This window comes from Eriocheir sinensis, chromosome 52 (genome assembly GCF_024679095.1).
Source record: "Eriocheir sinensis breed Jianghai 21 chromosome 52, ASM2467909v1, whole genome shotgun sequence".
NCBI lineage: Eukaryota > Metazoa > Arthropoda > Malacostraca > Decapoda > Varunidae > Eriocheir > Eriocheir sinensis.
The window spans coordinates 11,801,633-11,812,175 of record NC_066560.1 but is presented as its reverse complement, the minus strand read 5'-3'; the positions used below and the strand labels follow the sequence as shown (position 1 = coordinate 11,812,175).

The following is a 10,543-nucleotide window of genomic DNA, read 5'->3' as shown; positions in this document are numbered from 1 at the left end:
CTTGTTCCTCCTCATATTCACTCACCACAATCATTATCAGTCCACTGCAGGAGGACAAAGGCCTTTCACAGCTTTTCCACCTCTCTGTCTGATGCTAGTATTACCATTATGCTCTGGCACAGGTTATAATTTCATCTCTCCACCTGGCTCTTTGTCTGCCCTGGCTTTCATAGTTTCTGGGTTGCCAATCTTTAACTTTGGTTGTCCACTTATAATCCACTGCATGTGTTATATACTACCTAGTCTGCCAGCAGGCCTTTTTCTTCAGTGACAACCCTGGTTCTGCTCTTCCATCTATAACTGTTCAGTCTGCCAACTTCCTTTCCATTAGTTAATCTCTCCTTAACATGCATGGAGTTAGTGAAGAATTAGCACTTTATCGCCTTCAACATCAAGCTATTTCTGTTTATACGGCCTGCCCAAGTCCAATATTCACTCACACTGCAAGCATTCTCCAATGATAACCTTACTTCTACTCTCCCAGCTATTTCTCTTCATCCTGACAATATCCTTCCCATTATTTAATCTCTCTTTCACAGGTGTGGAGTTTAGCTCTTTACTGTCTTCACCACAAGACTACTTCTCCTTATCAACACAGCTGGTCAAGCCCCTCCATCATCAGAGTGGCTGGCCTTATCTGCCTCTTCACTTTAAAGCGATCTCATATCTAATCATCAAAGAAGTGATTGGGTGAATAAAAATTGGTGGCCATAAAGACTAAACTTTCATATCAAGCCTAAAAGTATTATGTTTTCTTCGCAGGAGCAACAAGTTGTGGCCACTCTACAATTTGTAGCTACCCCATGAATGCTATGCAGTTATGAAAACAAAATTAAATGTAGTCCGTATGAATTTAAACTATGCCCGGAATTATTACACATATAAGCACCTCCAGTTATAAGACGGACTTGTTGAATATTTGGCCCTTGGCTCTTCATTCTTCATTATTTAGTGTTTGGCGTGCACCTTCTGAATGTCAAGCACAGTCTTTGTGGTTTTCCCTTCAATTAAATAACTAAAGTCACACAGATCAGAGACTTGAAAGAGACATCTCTATTAACATAACAAAGTTTGCCAAATGAGAGAAATCTACTGCTCCACAATTAATTATTAACAATAATATTGAATCATCAGTTAATAATTCACTGCAGGACAAAAGCTTTTCCCACCATTTACCACTTGCTTTTGTATGATGTCAATGTACCCCATCCTACACAGGGATATATGGATACTACATGAGGCTAGACGGCAAACACATGGCTGCTCCTGGGAAGGGGTTATTAAACTAGCTTTCCGCCCTATTCCTAAATGTATGTAACCCATATTCAAAACTTTGCATCTGTTTAATTTGTTTCCCTGATCCATCACCCTGTTTGTGAAAGTTTTTATCTATTTCCTTCCTGAACCTGAATATATCCATTATATCCATTGCTGTGTGCTCAAAAATCTGTTTTAAATACTTCTCATTTATCACCTTAACTATGTAATGGGGAGCATATGCCCAGGGAACCATCATTTCACTCACCGCCTCAGTTCCCGTGATCCCCCCAAGCAAGCTCCTATGCAGCTGCCCTGGCAGGGTAGCTCACCTTAACCCATTTAAAAAATTTAATTATATAAGGCTATATCCCTCCAAAGGATGCAAGTTGATTTTCTGAAGCCTTTTCCTGTCTGGCCACTTCTAAGTTCTTGAATGATTTCGGTCATTCTTTATTATACAAATTTAAGAAAATCTGTATCATTTCAGTAAGGGCACCAAAGCTGAACCGCATAATCAAGGTGGGGCCAAACCAGTGCCAGACACAATTTAAGCAAAACTTCTGGACTATGATTAGAAACATTTCACACATATAACCTAAGACACTATTAGAGTAATTCTACTCTACATCTGCAGATGTAGCTAACAGATGTGGAGTAGAGGACCTAGAAACAGTGGTCAGAAGGGAAAGACTCCGATGGTTTGGACACGTAAAGAGAGCAGGGGAGGATACAGTGCTGGAAGTTTTGGAGAGATTGGAGGTAGAAGGAAGGAGACCAGTTGGCAGACCTAGGAAAACGTGGAGGTGTATATAGGAAGACTTAGCATTGATGGGATTGGATGAGCATCAGGCAAAAGATAGAGCAGAATGGAGGAGAGCCATAAAGCGTCCAACCGCTCAGGAAGTAAAACGGACATTAAATGAAATGATGATGATGACTATTAGAGTAATTCCTGGCGAAATAGTATGCTTCCTTTGTTGTTCAGAGCTCGTACACACACAAAAATTCCTATCACAGCTGGAATGACCAATAACTATATTTTCTAGAGTACGTATATTTATTTGGGGGTTATTTTTTCTGACATTTAAGACACTACATTTTTTCATATTTAACTGTATCATTCATTTATTTGACAATCATAGAGGTCATTTAGTTCCTCCTATAATATCCCAGCATCGTTGTCTCTTATTAGTTTTCCTATTTTTTGTGTCAGCACACTTGCATTTGCGTGGTGTAGTGGTTTGCATTACTAGCTACATATCTGGGGACTGGGTTTGACTTCTGGCAAGGGCAGTCAGCGAACAGCCCACTCAGCCTTCATTCTTTCTTTCAGAATGGTCAATAAATGGGTGACCCTGGGCAAGGTGAACTGTGGTAACCCAGGTGTTTCACTGGCCCTGTATTCATTGGTTCTCACTCACCACAGACTCTAGGGCCGATGGTACAGATATGAGCACCGAGGCCATGCACAGCTACTGGCATATGCTCCTAACTTTACCTTTACCTGAACCTGCTGATGCCATAGGTCATATCACAGTCAAGACAGTCAAGATCAGTGGTGTAAATAATAAATAGTTATGAACCTTAGACTGGGACACCACAAGAAATGCGAGCACAGATTTTTTCACATTTACTTGAACTCTTAACATCCTGTCACCAAGTCACATCTTGATCCACCTCAAAACTTGACTGTCTATCCCATGGGCTTTAATTTATTCAAAAGCCTTTGGTGAGATAACTGTTGCTCAATGGTTCTAGTCTTATCTATTCACCCGCCCATCTATTATGACCTGGCTTACCACTCTGTTATTTGGGTGTTCATCTGTTATCAGGTCTACACATGATAGTCCAAGTCCACCTAAGTCTCAATAACCAATCTCAGCAGGACTGGAAGCTTTCTGTGCATTGGCAAAACTGTATATAACTGACTCCTATACTCACTGATACATCAAGGCATAACATTTGCCATTCTTTACAGACAAACAATTCACTCTGCAGCTAAAAATCATGTACCTATGTAACTTTCACATGGACGTTAAAACCACATTTATCATCAATTATTGATTATATACCAATACATAATATATTTTTGAGCCCAGCCAAAATCAAGATCTCAACATTTACAGAACATTAATATCTCGATAAAGCCCCAACCAACTTCAAAATGTCAATCAGGTCGCTGCTTGACCTATGACCTTTTAGAGAGTGCAAATTAGTCTGTCTCTGTATGATGAATTAATGTCTTTTTGTTATCATCTGCATACGAAATTTCCATTTTATAATGAAAACTGGATTTGTATGGCATGAAAAAAGGACTTCTTGCTATAAAAGAAGAGTGTGGAAATACTAACTTAATTCCTTAGTATTTATGTATGAAATGTATGACTAGATTCATTACTACTAGAATAATGATATCTTTTATTCTGCCTTGCCCTGATCAATATAAAGATAGGAAATGTTATAAATGAACCTTGCATTTCTCTGACTATTTTAACAGTCTGCTTACAACACTTTCCAACATTCTGGCATCACCCTCAGCTCTGATATGTCTACTACCCTTTCAATTATCTCTAAAATTTTCCAACATTATTGCTTAGCCCAGGACTAGCATATGTTGTCCTCAATTTTCACATTTTGTTCTGATACAGCACCTTTATTTCATACACTGTATCCCATTATTCCCAAAATGTTATCTGTCTCTTTGGTCCTTCAACCACAATCAACTCCTTTATATGTCAATATACACAGTGGCAGTACTACCACAAATGCCAAATTACTCCCTATTCTTTTCACTTAAAGACATCCCATAACAATAATTACCTTGTGCTGTAGCAAAGGTTACTATCCATAACCAACAGACCTCCATCCATGTTCCTGGTGTATATATTGTTACTACTCAGCAGACTTATGAAGAAAAGAAAAAAAGTTCACCAGCCCCAACACACACGACTGACTCCGCTCACTGCCATGAAGGTACACACTCACGACTTGGTAGCTAGTTGCTGAATGTCATATTCTCCTCAAAACCCTACACTTAAAGGGGATGGACACAGTTAGGACTCAGCTGCTCTGCTTCCAGCAACAAACTTACGGTAATGTGGAACTGTGCTGAACAGCCTCAGTTTGCAAGCTATTAAGTTATCATATGCAATGCTTACTAACATAGCTTATCAATTTATACATAGCTCAGTGCTTTATCCTAATCTAGTTATACTTTTAACTTTATATGGAGCAAGACTATGACTTTTGGGCAGATATTGATATCTGTGATTAACCTAACCTAACACACTGGCCAAACCTAATTTTCCAACCTCATTCAACATTAGTTTAAAGCTATTAAGAAGTAAAACAGAAATACCTCATTTTGCAAGCCAGATGTCACAGGCCATATCCCAGTCTACCTACTTTGGTTCTCTGTTTAGATTAATTAAAGTTTATACCTAATATGGTAAGCAATTTTATATAGCATCATTTTACTATCCAGCTCCTAATTAAAGAAACTAGCCAAATCTATCCACCAGATTAACCAACCTAAGTCCTTAATCAATATAGCTTTAAACTTGATGCAGAGCAGAATAGGGCAGCCTCAATTTGCAGGCCAGATCAATTTCAGTAGTTAGTCCTGCCTAACCTAATCTACCCATCCTAGTTCACACCCTGATTAAATCTTGCATTTAGCCAACCCTAAAATTAATTACTCAGGCATAAAACATCTGACAAGAAAATTGTATGTTATGTAACTCTAACATAGAATACAATGGAGCTTAACCTACCCTAATATTATTTACCTAAACCTATTCAGGCATACTATTCTACAGGCAGCCCAATTTGCCACCATATGACCAAGCCTCACTGACACCTGGTAAGCAATGACACACCCACCCTACTTTATCTTACTATCTTACTGTCACATTATTAAAACATCACATCACTCAATCCAACCTAACACCCATCCCCTTAGCACTTGATAACCCAAGACACACCTCCCTTCCTTATCTTTTTATCTCGCTGACACTGATTAAAGCATCACATCACTTCCCTTTAAAAAACATCCCTTTAAATACTATTGGTAACAGTTAATTTCCTTTACAATCTTAATTACATAGGTGGAACAGGCCACTTCACAGGTAAGACAGAATCACAGCATCAATAATCGAATTTGTTACTAGGTAAGGAACGGACATTTAAAATTCCTAAGTACCACATACACGTACACTCCACAAGACTGAAAACCCGTGCATAACAAGGTCACAACAGGGCAGGAGGCACTGCGAGGTTGTCCCGTCTGCCTCCACTCTCATAAACCAATCAGCAACAACAACAAAAAAATGAAGTCCCCGTCTGGGCACTCTTGGGACAGCCTCAGCCTCCTCCTCTCCCCGCCCTTGCTCTCCTCTCCCCGCCCTTGCTCTCCTATCTTATCACACTTGCCTCTCCATCACTCCTCCCGCCCCTGGACGCCCGGCGAGCCCTTAACACCTGTCCCGATGCCCTGGCCCGGGGGAGATGCAGGTGAGGAGGGTGAGATGAGGGCTCCCCAGCATCCCTCTTATTGACAGCCCCGGCCAGACACAACACCTCTCCCGCCCCGCCCCGCCCCGCCCCGCTAGGCCGCCCCTACTCACCCCATGTTTATGTTTTCAATGGTCATTTACGCCTCTGCTCTTAGATATTTCCTGAGAAGATTTACACTTTGAGGACCAACGGCTACGAGTACACATCAGGACGCAGACTCGACGTAATGATTATTGCCCCGCCGAGGCCAGGCCCGGGAAGGGGATCCGAACCCTCGTCCCCGGGCCCGGGGCGGCGGGGCCTGCGACAAGGAATACTCGGGCCTCGAAAGATGGGTTTTATTAACGCGCCCATATCTCGTTTCTTATCCCTGCAACTGCTCTTCCCTTGTCATATTTTTATTCTGCTAGCCTTCAAACCTCCGGGAAAGCCATAGGAAACAGTGTAAAGATCAAAACAAGTGTGGAAATAGCCATGAAATGTGTGTGGAACCTGAGCGGCCGCGGGAGTGTAGTTCTCAGCGTCCCGCGGCAGCCAAAACCCGCCGCTCACCACAGCTAAACCCAATAGATTCTTACCTATGACCCCTCCTTAGGAGCACTAGAAGACAGCAGATGAATATACAGGCACCTCCTAACGCCTCGTCCCCGTGTCTCCACTTTTCATCTCATTGGGCTACTCAGCCTCCCGCGGCCGCGCGGGTTTGCACACACCTTCCACCGCTATTTTCACACTTCTTTTTACACTCTTTCCTGCGGTTTTCTGATAGATTTGAAGATTAGTAGAAGACATGTATGACAAAAGAGGAATACATCGTAAAATAGGAGGCGAGACATGGGTGCGTTAATATAACCAATCTTGACCCGCCATCCTCCACAGCGAGCGTCTCTTGTCCCCGATCCTCTCCCTGGCCGTCCAGGGGGCGCCGCGGCGCCTGTGTTCCTCGCGTCTATGGCCAGGCAGCGCAAGGCAAACTGGTCACTATGTCCCCGGCCCCGTGCACGGGAGGGTGTATGCCAGCCTGTACAAGGCCGACTGGCCCGGCTCCCTGGTCACACCAGCAATCCAGTCCAGAACACATATTACGTTAAGACTGATCAATATATATTTTTCTTCAGTCTACACAGATCGATGATGTGGCCCTGTCTGGCCTGCATGTGTGTGACACCGGCGGACTGGCGAATTTACCGCCAAAAAATCGATAAAAGATGCGATTGAAGGTTCAGCGAACGGGATCACACTGCTCCTGTTAGTTCACGCCGTCTGTCTGCCCCGTATATGGAGCCCATCTATTGCTTACCCTATCGCATATTTCTGCACCCCACAAGACAGTGGCGTAAATACAATCCCTCCACCTCTAGGCCACAAGGATAGGCTACTCGTCCTATCAGAGTATAGAAACCTGTGTACCCTAAAAGGTGTACCCAGTAATGCCCTCACAACCTACACCGAACACCGATGTTAATGTGACTGAAACGCCAGGTAATGATAGTTATTAAAGGGGTTCTTGTGTCCGTGCCTTCCCATTTATATCCCCTTGTCCCTTTTTGCGAGCCCAGCCAAGGTGAGGCAGCTGTTCTGGACAGGTTCCCACGCCAGCGAGATTTGTTAGTTATGTTACAGTTAACCTGGATACAAAAATATATATAAAAGCAATTTGCAAAGCCTCACGCCTCATAAAACTACTGATAAGCAAACAGATAAAAGCAGTAATCATTTATCAAAGTGCTTCCACAAGTAGGAATGACAACTGGTCCAGTCTCACGTTTTTCATTAGAAAATAGTATCCGTATGAAATTGTAGTAAAAACTCATAAAATAAAATTAATCGTCTTTCTAACACTTCTCGGTAACTTGAAGGATATTATTCGTTGTCTTGTTCCCGAAATAAGTGTCTCCATCTAGCTAAACCTGTCGTCCCCTTCACCCGCGTGTGTACTGATGCTGCGTCAAGCCTTTTTTTTTTTTTTTTGGTATCAATAATAAATTCCTGTATTAAATCACTACATTCATTCAGATGCAAGGATAAGCTACCTTGAACAAACCCAATCATCTATTGCTACCTCGGTCTGAACAACAAGTATTGTAAAGGTAGAAGGAGAAAAAAACTGTTTTTCCCTCTCAGTGCAAATTAATGTGTGTGTGTGTGTGTGTGTGTGTGTGTGTGTGTCTGTGTGTGTGTTATTCACCACCACGGCCTGATCACGTGTTGGACTCGTAATCGCCAGCAGGTACCCTCCCGACTTGAGCAAGTGCTCTTTATCGTCGATCTATGGGTACTGCCAGGGTACACCACACACCCCATCCCCTTTACTCGAGGGGGGACAGTAACCCCTCCTAGTCAACGGAAAGAATCCGGCCTGAGCGGGCTCGAACCGCCGCCCTGTCAGACCGTGAAGCCTGGCAGCGCAGCGCTCTAACCAGTTGTGCCACAGTGTGTGTGTGTGTGTGTGTGTGTGTGTGTCCCTGCCTTTCCCTTCTTTATCCTAAGGCTTTGTAGAAGGAAAATATTATTCTAGGTAGTGCTACTTTTGTTTATATGCCGGTAATTATCAACAACAACAAAAATTATGGGAAAAAATAATGATTTTCGTATACTACCTCACTAAGCCTCATTAGAAAGAGTGTCAGTCATACTAAAAATTCGTATTCACCCGACGTTTCGCTGTGATTTTGTACAATCACAGGTTATATCTTGAGTATACACATTAATTAATTATCTTCAGACTCTACGATAATTTTTGTTCGATATATGATATTTAAACCTTTAGCCCGACGTGTAGAGTTTATCAGAGTTATTGTATCATATGTTGGACTTCACCAATTGGTTCTATACAGTGAACAGTGCCATCAGCATATCAAAGATCGGTATTAGTTTCGAATTTTAAATCGTTACTCCTGGAACTGATTCATAAAATATTGACAATGAAGAAATCAAGAAAAACTTCGATAAAATTTAGAAAGTAGCTGCACTTGAAAGAACTGAGGAAAAAAACAGTAAATTGTCTTTAGAAACTAATATATATATATATAGATATATATATATATATATATATAGATATATATATATATATATATATATATATATATATATATATATATATATATATATATATATATATATATATATATATATATATATATATATATATATATATATATATATATATATATATATATATATATATATATATATATATATATATATATATATATATATATATATATATATATATATATATATATATATATATATATATATATATATATATATATATATATATATATATATATATATTGTTTATCTGTTTTTATTATTATTATTTTTTTTTTATACGCAAGGCCTCCAGCATACACACACATTTACGAGGCCAGAACGTGATAAACTTCAACATTCCTAAGACAAAAAAAAGGTTCGACCTATGAGACAGTTGACTGCAGTCACGATTATTTATAAAGTCTTTCGGGGAAAAAAGTTTGTGTGTATGTGTGTTTGTGTGTGTGTGTCTGTGTGTGTGTGTGTGTGTGTGTGTGTGTGTGTGTGTGTGTGTGTGTAGGGAACAACAGTCAGTCCGTCAATCAGCCCCGCACAATAAATGTATCGCGGTAGTCAAGGCCGAGGTCAGCGAGCGGCGGGGCGGCGTGCACGTGACCCCCGCGTGTATGCCGCCTCAAGGCCGCCGCGTTCACCTTATCCTTTCCGCCTCAGCAAACAAATAATAAATGGACGGCGCCGCGCATTGCTTGCTGTTACATTAATGAAAAACGATAGAGCAAAGAGCGTATCCGCAACGTGTAATTTAACAAAGCGGTTTTCGTCAGTAAACTCCAAGGTAAAACAACCCTGTGAGGGAAGGGAGATATTTTGGGAGGCTTTTTTTGGGTCTCTCTCTCTCTCTCTCGAAAAACAACAACTACTACTACTACTACTACTACTACTACTACTACTACTACTACTACTACTACTACTACTACTACCACTACTACTACTTCTACTACTACTACTACTACAATACAACTCCTACTACTCCCCCTACAGCCTGTTCTTTTTTATCCTCTATCGCACAATGTCATAAGACCTGTTTTGCACCAAGGGAAATAAATATAGAAACTCTACCCTTCCCTTGCACCAACCCGGATAAAAACACAAAAAAAGAGACGCTATTTTCGGAAGGTAAGAAGAAGAAGCTACATAATATGAAAGCCGTCGGGTGCTCGACCTCCCCTCACGTGACTCTAACAGCATCGAAAACGAAAAAAAAAAAAAAAGGAAAGAAAATGTAAGGTATGGTTGCGTTACTTTGTTTTTCGCCAATGATGTAATAATGATAACCTCCCTCCAGCCGGTTTACGAGACTACGGAGAGAGAGAGAGAGAGAGAGAGAGAGAGAGAGAGAGAGAGAGAGAGAGAGAGAGAGACGAATCCATGAACTTCCCTCATCCAGTCGCCTTGTCATCCCTTAGCTTCGCTCCTGCTGTCAAGGCTTTCTTCTCCGCAGCCTTGACTTAGAGCACAGAAACTCAGCGAAATCAAGACTAACTGAAAAAGCTTCCCCATTCCCTTTACCTATCATCCGTTCCCTTACCTCACCTCTACCTGTACGTATGATGAGCCAATAAAAGAATATAAAAGTCACAGGTAAACACAAAGACGTATTAGCCAACCAGTCACAGTCACGAAACTTGTTATATACACTGAAAACGGTATACCAAGTTCTTCATTAGCGAGAGGAGGGGAAAAAGTAGCTGTTAGTCTAAGGTGAAAGAGC

The 10,543-nt window shown here is 41.2% G+C and overlaps 1 protein-coding gene across 3 annotated transcripts in view; it reads right to left on the bottom strand.

Annotated features, from left to right (window-relative positions):
- LOC126983085 (homer protein homolog 2-like) overlaps window positions 1-6,325 on the bottom strand; it is a 75,785-nt gene extending 69,460 nt beyond the window's left edge. Inside the window, exon 1 of one of the 3 annotated variants that reach the window (XM_050835574.1) lies at window positions 5,886-6,325. In XM_050835574.1, the coding sequence (XP_050691531.1) occupies window positions 5,886-5,911 (26 nt within the window). In that variant the 5' untranslated portion in view covers window positions 5,912-6,325. Of the gene's footprint in view, window positions 1-4,080; window positions 4,221-5,691; window positions 5,853-5,885 lie in introns of those variants that run through there. The other 2 variants (XM_050835575.1, XM_050835573.1) reach the window with 2 other exon arrangements.
- Window positions 6,326-10,543: the final 4,218 nt, after the last annotated feature.